This window comes from Populus euphratica, unplaced genomic scaffold (assembly GCF_000495115.2).
Source record: "Populus euphratica unplaced genomic scaffold, PopEup_1.0 scaffold921.1, whole genome shotgun sequence".
NCBI lineage: Eukaryota > Viridiplantae > Streptophyta > Magnoliopsida > Malpighiales > Salicaceae > Populus > Populus euphratica.
Window position 1 is genome coordinate 29,142 of NW_011500777.1, and position 8,436 is coordinate 37,577.

The 8,436-nt window shown below is 34.9% G+C and overlaps 2 protein-coding genes and 1 long non-coding RNA gene across 5 annotated transcripts in view; 2 read left to right on the plus strand and 1 right to left on the minus strand.

Annotated features, from left to right (window-relative positions):
* Positions 1 to 6: 6 nt before the first annotated feature.
* Positions 7 to 5,841, plus strand: LOC105116349 (WRKY transcription factor 6-like). 3 transcript variants are annotated; one of them, XM_011013669.1, is made up of 5 exons: positions 7 to 777; positions 959 to 1,000; positions 1,848 to 1,988; positions 2,601 to 3,038; positions 5,553 to 5,841. In XM_011013669.1, the coding sequence occupies exons 1-5, from the start codon at positions 77 to 79 to the stop codon at positions 5,554 to 5,556; spliced, it is 1,326 nt and encodes a 441-aa protein (XP_011011971.1). In that variant the 5' UTR covers positions 7 to 76; the 3' UTR covers positions 5,557 to 5,841. The 3 variants fall into 3 exon arrangements, with proteins under 3 accessions (XP_011011971.1, XP_011011970.1, XP_011011972.1); XM_011013668.1 differs by lacking the exon at positions 5,553 to 5,841 and having other exon boundaries at positions 2,601 to 3,071; XM_011013670.1 differs by lacking the exons at positions 959 to 1,000; positions 5,553 to 5,841 and having other exon boundaries at positions 2,601 to 3,071.
* LOC105116348 (uncharacterized) lies at positions 3,036 to 5,825 on the minus strand. The gene is made up of 2 exons (XR_840512.1): positions 5,794 to 5,825; positions 3,036 to 3,272 (listed from the first exon to the last, which is right to left on the minus strand). It is a non-coding gene; the product is annotated as an uncharacterized LOC105116348 (long non-coding RNA).
* Positions 5,842 to 5,859: 18 nt separating the features above from the next.
* LOC105116350 (NAC domain-containing protein 86-like) overlaps positions 5,860 to 8,436 on the plus strand; it is a 7,691-nt gene continuing 5,114 nt past the window's right edge. Inside the window, exon 1 of the mRNA XM_011013671.1 lies at positions 5,860 to 5,989. Coding sequence (XP_011011973.1) covers positions 5,860 to 5,989 — 130 coding nt within the window. The remainder of the gene's footprint in view (positions 5,990 to 8,436) is intronic.

An 8,436-nucleotide genomic window follows, 5' to 3' on the forward strand; every position in this document is an offset into this window, starting at 1 on the left:
ATTCGGTGCAATTGGTGAAAGCCTTGGTCTTTTTTTTGATTTCAAAGCCAATGGAAGAGAGAATTATCCTTCGCCAATGTGTATTAGTTGTAACTCTATCCAAGTTCTGTCAGATCATATTTGGCTATTCTATCTATCTTTTGATCATCTTAAAGAGCTTAAAGAATGGAAGCATGAATCCTTTAGCAACATTGAGTTGTCATTTCGTTCTTTCCAGCCAGGAGTAAAGGTGAAGAATTGTGGTGTCTGTTTGTTATCTTCAGTTGATATTACACCACGACCATCTTCTGCCCATTTTATTGTTACAAGCAAAGAAGCAGCTTCTTCATTTAAAGCTTATTTAGCTTTTTCTTCGTGGTACCATCAATGGAAGGCCAATGTTTTCCCTGGCATCAGAGTCGAAGATCGAGCCCGGAGATTCGTTGTCCCTGTCATGAAGGAACTAGAGAAAGTAATGACAATTAGATCAAGACTCTTTGAGGCCATTGAAGAATCAGGGCTGTCAATAATTATATTTGCAAGAGATTGTGCTTCTTTAACTTGGTGCTTTGAAGAACTTGTCAAGATTGTCGGATTCATGGATGAGATGAGATCGGACACTGTGTTTCCAGTTTCTTGTGATGTCGAACAATCAAAGACAGATGATCAAACAGAGAGTTACACAATTGTCTTTGATAAGAATGAAGAAAATTCCAGGGAAAACGAGGAGAAGGTACAAAGATGGTTGGATATTCTCAGTCAAGTTGAGATTTCATCTGGATCAAGATCAGTGGAAAGGTATCATTACTTTTATTTTATACCTCGACTTATCAACCACTTCAAGTAAATAAAACTGGGAATACTGAAATATAAGAACTTAATGTCAACAAAGTTGGAAAATTTGTTCTCGTGTTTGGAAAGATATAAAAAAAAATCAGTATTAGATCTATGCTCTTTATAACATTCATTCCATGTATAGGTTTACCATGCAGGGATGGGGACAGGAGTGTCCAGGTCTCAGGTACTTTTTCCAGCTTTCAGCTTTCATGTATAGCTTTGCTTGTGTATCGTTTAAAACACAAGATAAAATCATCTTATTGTTAAAATTGAATTGCTGAATAGACTAAGCTCACTCTAGTCATACAAAGCAATGGTTAATGTACTTGATACAAAGAATAGGAAGCAAACTGAACTATGAAGTACAAAATTCCAAAGTTAGCACAAAAATAAAGAAAAAAAAAATTAGGGATGTATCCCAGTTCAATTGGTTGTGTTACTAGAAATAGGCAATTCTATTGGTTGAGTGACATAATCTATTGATTTTTTTTTTAAATGAAACATTGCGCTACTCACCAATAGTGCAACCTCTAAGAATTAAAATCTCAAAAGTTGTGCTAGGAGTAGCGCGCTCAACCTTTAAATTTTTTGTGCTGGAGGTTTTGATATATATATATATATGATGGGATTTAATCAAGTAACCTGAAAAGGTAGCCTCGCTGGTGTCATAATAACATTCATAGACTTGGCTTTCATGGTAGTAGCTGTCTCTCAAGAACTTTATTTATTATTTATTTCTTAATTTCCTTTTCTCAAGTGATCACTTGAAAAGATAGCTATGTGGTTTGATTGATGTATAATTGTCTTCAAGAACATACCATCGTTTTCAATCTTCATAGCTCAAGCTCAAGTATTCATTGCTGCCCCAAAATGGAAATCGAATTCTTGTACAAATATAGTTTGATAAAAAAAAAGGTTATCTTTGTTCGTTGCTTCTTCATCATCATTGTCATTAAATGCTTCTATCTTGAGTCTTAGATTTTGGAAATGTAAACAAAATTCCAAGATTAATTTTTGTATTGTTATTTCAGGAAGAGTCAAGCAAAGAAGGTGGTCTGTATTCCAGCACCAGCAGCTGCAAACAGCAGGTCTAGTGGAGAAGTAGTTCCATCTGACTTGTGGGCATGGAGAAAATATGGACAAAAACCCATCAAGGGTTCTCCTTATCCAAGGTAAGTAATATATATATATATATATAGTTGATAAGATTACAAAGAACAAACAGCTGGATTTTTTAGTTCTCTATTCTCTCTGACAAATTATATCATTTTCTGGAAAAATGTTTCTTGATTTAATTCTTCTTCTTCTTATTTCCCTTGTGCACTTGAAACGCAATATATTTTTGCATAGTAATGCCCTGAAAAAGTTCTGGTGAACCCAAGTAACGCTTCCCGAGACACCGAGCTCAAACAGTTTGTTGTTTGGTGCATAAACAACATTTTAAGCATTGATTGACTGGTTGTAACTTGCAGTGCTAGTATTGATGAATGTGTATGCACTATTGTTCTTTGAGCTCAACAGCTTCAAATAGTTGCCAATTTACATGCTCAAATGATTGGCAGGAAGTGAATCCAAAACACTGAGTTTCTTAGCATATAATATTAATATTGTTGTGAACTATTAGTGGTTTTCTTGTCATCTTTCTGATCAGTTTTCGGTTTTGAACTTTGATTTTCTTTGAGAAATTATTATTGTGAAAGTGTTAATTATTATTGTGAAAGTGGTCTGTAAATGTTTGGTTAAGAATTGCACTGAATGTTAAAACATATTGTCTTTCCTTCCAGAGATTACTACAGATGCAGCAGCTCTAAGGGTTGCTCAGCAAGGAAGCAAGTAGAGCGGAGCCGAAATGATCCTAACATGTTGGTCATCACCTACACTTCTGAGCATAACCATCCATGGCCAACACAGAGAAATGCACTTGCTGGCTCAACAAGGTCTCAGCCTACAAAGAGCAATGCAGCTTCAAAGAGCTCCACAGGTGCTGAAGCACAAAAAACAGCAAATACAAAGGAAGATCAGAAGGAGAGTAGCAATGATACATCGTCTCCTACCGATATTATTGGTGGTAGCTCAACAGCAAGTGCATCTGTCAAAGAGGAGTCTGATGACATTGAGAAGCAAATGGAGATGGATGATAATGAATTCAGTGAAGGGTTTTCTCAGAGTTACTGTTGGGAAAGACAACTAGTGGTGATTTTTAAATACTCAGATAAGATACTGTTTTTATTTTAAAATAAGAAAAAGATTACAAGCTCTCAAACTCACCCACTCTTTCTCTCTTGCTTTTTCCACACACATTGCAATGCTTTCTTGATATCTATTTGTAGACATGAATGATAGAACAAGAAGAAAAATAAGAGAACATGCAGAATATATTCCACCAGCTCATCTTTCCACTTTTTACTAAAGTAGATGAGTTGTTTCACTTTATTGCTTTAATGGAGTGGGACTACCTAAGATACCTCAAATAGTAATTTTCTAACAGTTAATTTTTATAATTAAGTTTACAACAACAACAAATTTTCCCTGTAACTTTTATTTGTTTTTCAATTAACTTTTTTAGTAAAACTAGATTTGTGATATTTGTTAAGGATACAATCCTTATGGGCTTTATCTAGATTATTAATATTGGGCATATCTTTAACCATCTTTTTGCTTCCTAGCATCTTTAAACTTGTGAAATTTAGATGTTCAAGCCTTAGGTGTCAAAGTCACTCTTCATTATTAGTGATGACACTTAAACATTTTGTTGCAACATATTGGATATTTATAGAAAATATTTTATTCTTGAACATCTTCACATAGACAATTAATCTCTCATTGTAATCTTTAATTGTTAGATTACAATTCTTCATAAAACAAGTGTAACCTTTCTCCGAAAATGGACCTATACTCAGCAAGTTATGTTTAATGGCTGGAACATAATAAACATCTGCAATGTAGCTATGATTGTCATTCTTCAAATGGATTGGGATGTTGCCTTGTTTTTTCACTGGAACTTTTGAGGTGTCTCCAAAAGTGACTTGACCTCTTATAATTTCATCTAAATCTCCAAATAGATCTCGTTGACAACTCATATGATTGCTAGCTCCAGAATCTAAATATCATATATTCTCCTGATTCTCGCCTAGTCCTTGTTAGACTAATAATGGAGTTGGTCCTCTTATGGTGATATTATTATCTACATAGTTGACCTCTCCATCTATCTTTAATGGAGCTTTTCTTCGACATTTAGTATTATAGTGCCCAAATTGATTGCGTCTATAACTCATATGATTTCTCTTGTCATAGTTGTTATAACTACCTCCCTTTCCTCTAGGAGTAAATGTTTGTTGTCCTCGACCTCCTCTAGTTGTATTTGTACCACCTCTTCCTCTGAATTTCATGTGTCAAGATCCTCTTCCTTAGAATCGTTTAAATCCCCCTTGTCTTTGTTGACCGCTTTCTTGAGTGGTATTTTCAATTTTTGAAATCTCCTTGGCCTCCTTGAGAGACAACTTTGATTGTAAGGCATGTTCAATTGCCTTATCTTTTTTTACTAACTTTTGTTTATGAGCTTGTAAAGAACTCATAAGCTCATCCACTATCAATTTGTTCACTTCTTTGGATTCTTCAATAGCGACTATAACAAAATCAAATTTTAGATTTAGGGATCTCAAAATTTTCTCAGTAATTTAAGCATCTGAGAGGGCTGCTCCATTTCTTCCCATCTGATTGACTATCATCATAATTCTTGTGTGATAATCAGAAATAGATTCTGATGACTTTATTTGTAATTATTTAAATTCACCTCACAAAGATTGAAGAAGAATCTTCTTGATTCTGTCAGCACCTTTATATTTTTGTTGGAGAGTCTCCTATATTTCTTTTAATGTTTCTACAGAAGCTATGATCTCAAATGTGGCTTCATCAAAACCTTGATAAATGATAGTCTTTGTTTTATTATCTTTCTTTCTATTAGCTCTTAGGACTTGTTTTTATACCTCTTGTAATGAATCTTCTACTTCTTTAGACTTTGGTTCATCATAATTATATTCCATAATCTTTATACACTCTTGTGAACTATGAAATGCCTTCAATTTGATACATCAATTATCATAGTTGTTTTTGGTCAGCATTGGGATAAGTGTTTGTGCATTTTTTATAGTTCTTTTTTTTTTTTGAATGACTATCTCTCCTTCTAGGAGTTAAATTTGGCAAAACAGACACTGTAGGTGGTTTTTGAATGCCTATAATATTAGGGAACTAGTTTGACCTTGTTGAAAATAGGTCAGAAATAAGGTGAACTAGTTAGAGGAATAATTTTGGATGTCGGGCAATTTGCTGCGGTTGAACCGACAATGTTTTGGGGAATATTCATTTGGCTTGGATTGGCTCGGTTAGAGGTTAAGCTACTTGGCTAGGGTATGGCTAAGGAGCCTCGACGCGACTCACATATGTCGCGTTTGTGGCTAAGTAGTCTTCTTCCTCTGAGTGTGTCGAATGCACGTGGTCTACAATGCTGGTTCTTAAAGAGGTGCGTGTGAGACACCCCTTAATCTAATGAATCTGATTTTTGCACTGATGAGTTCGGCTATATGAACTCTACAACGTGGAATAGTCAAAATGTGTTTTGGAAAATTTTGAAAATTCAAATATATTCTAGAAACTCCTCTGTTTTCTAACAAACAAGGCTCTAATACCAATTGTTGTTGGGAAAAATATTGGTGGTGGTTTTTAAATACTCAGAAGAGATAAACTGTTTTTATTTCAAAATAACAAGAAGATCATAAGCTCTCAAACTCACCCACTTTTTCTCTCTTTTATTTTCCACACACATTGCAATGCTTTCTTGATGTCTATTTAAAGACATGAACGGTAGGACAGGAAGGAAAATCAGAGAACATGTAGAATATATTCCACCAGTTTATCTTTCCACTTTTTACTAAAGTAGATGAGTTGTTTCACTTTGTTGCTTTAATGGAGTGGGACTACCTCATATGGTAATGTTCTAACAACTGGTCCTTATGATTGAGTTTATAGTAACAGTTACAACCATCAATGTCAGGTCAATCTGATCAAGACTTCTTTGCTGAATTGGGAGAGATAAATGTTGACCCTCTTGACTTGTTGTTTCCACAAGGATTCAATGGAGAGGAGCAGAAAGAGAGCAAGGCCTTGGATCCATACAGTATCTTCGACTAGTCTGAGGACACAAGCATTTCATTCGAGATGCGAAGAGGGGGTTTATAACAAGACAGTAAAAGAACAACAATGCCACTTCCCAACTAAAAATAGCCTATTGAGTATTTATGTTGTTGCTGAAACAATGTCATTCTAGGTCTTACTATAAACCCTTGTCTTTCAACTTTGAAATTCCCATGTGGGGAGGTGATTTTTTCTTTCCACTTTCTTCTTCCTTCATTTCTTGTTTTTTACCAAAACAACCAGCAAAATTAGCCAGAGAAAGAAGGGTAAAAAGTCAGTGCTGGTTGATTGGGAGCAGACCTAATAAGCCCCGCATTCCTTTGGGAATATTGGTGGATGGTGCAGCAAATTGTCAACATAATATTTTTGTCAATATTTTTCTCAATTATCACCAACCACCCTCTCCTTTAACAATCACCATCAACCACTTCCAACCACCATTCAACCACCCTCAACCAAGCTGTCAAGGCTCTCCTATAAATAGAGATAAAGAGAGAGCAATGTAAGGAAAGTGTAGTGTAAATGTAGTGAGTGCAAGAGTGTAGAGAAAATAATGCAACTGTGAAAGTGAGAAAGTGCATATTTGAAAGAAACACCGATGTAAAAGTGAAACACCGGGTTTTATGGGATTGTACTGGGTTGAGTTGAGTGTTTGTATCATTCCTTCAATAATATACAATCTGCTGTCTTTGTAGACATACCTGGTTTTGGAGAACCACGTAAACCTGCTTATTTGTATTTTATTTATATTTACTTTCGGTCTAGTATACGTAACAAATAGGACAGAAAGCTATGGAACAAGTAGATACACCACACATGACTGGAATGCTCAGTGAAGAGATTGATACAAGCCGAGACTTGCCCTTTCATCTTTTCAAGTGTAAAAAATTATTCAAGCGCAACCTCCACCCTCTCCTCCCTCCTTTTGGTCAATCATGTGGGCATTCCTTAAATTGAAAAAATATATAGACATACATGCTGCTTTTATTGCATTGATGGGAAATAAAATGGAAGAACAAGACAAGAGTGTGTGTGTATATATTTGTTTGATGATGTTGTTTAGAATTTTTTTTGTTTAGAAATGTATTAAAATAATTTTTTTTTAAAGATCACTCAAGATTTCAATAATAAGTGAAGATATTAGATTAAGCTTAAATTATTTTAAAAAGTTTAATAGACTCGGTTTTAAAATATATTGGTTTATTGTAATCATGATTAGAAAGCCTTCAAATTATGGTTTATAGACCCGGTTTTTAACTCAATTTAATATTCATTTGTGCCAAAATTTGGCACCATTGAATTAAAAAAAAAAAGGTTCAAAGTTTATGCTACTGAGCTAAAATTTCAACAAGCTGCGCTACTCCCAAGGACAGCCACCAATAGTGTATTATTCTTTTAATTTTTTTCACGCATGCTAGTTTGCAAAAAAAAAAAATGTTGTCACGTGTGCTATTTTGTGAATAACTCTAAGAATAATGATCAACTTACGGGAAAAAAAACCAAAAAAAATGATTAGTGTATGTAATTTTCTAGTAATTACACCTTAAAGTCTAGCAATATCTAGGTTTCTTCTTATAAGCACATGACATTAAAAAACGTTAGCACAACTTTTTTTAATGTTATGTACTGTAGACTGCACGACTCTCCTACAATAACGCACTCACATTTCTCATCACTGTACAGATCGTGTTTAGGCTGTTAAAACTTTACATCATAATCACTTGCCCTTTTATCTTAAGCTGACTTAATACATTTCTCCCAATTTCATTTGTAGCATGACAATTTAAAAAATCTAATTATCTTGGATCCGCACTGAAACCCTTACCTGGATGTGGATCCTGATTCATGCATGACTCCATTTCCAACTGTGTGCATTATTTGTCCACAAATAGTAAACTTTAATTTCTAATCGTCATTATTGTGAGTGTACTGAAGTTGATGTGAAGGACTTATTCAAACATGAGAGGAAATTAGTTCTTTACTTGAAGGCTGGTTGGAGTATATCTTTTGTTGCGGATACTGGACCGAAAGCAAACACAAATAAAACACAAACAACAGATTTACATGGTTCCCCAAAATCAGGTACATCCACGGAGGCAACAGATTGTATATTATTGGAGGAATGATACAAACACTCAACTCAAACTAGTACAATCCCACAAAACCTGGTGTTTCACTCTTACACTCGGTGTTTCTCTCAAATCTGCATTTTCTCACTCTCACAGTTCCACTCACCACCCTTTCACCTTTTTGCTCTCACCACACTTTCACTACACTTATTACATTGCTCTCTCTTTATCTCTATTTATAGGAGAGCCTTGGCAACTTGGTTGAGGGTGGTTGAGGGTGGTTGATGGTGGTTGAATGGTGGTTGGAAGTGGTTGATGGTGGTTGTTAAAGGAGAGGGTGGTTGATGGTGGTTGAGAAAAA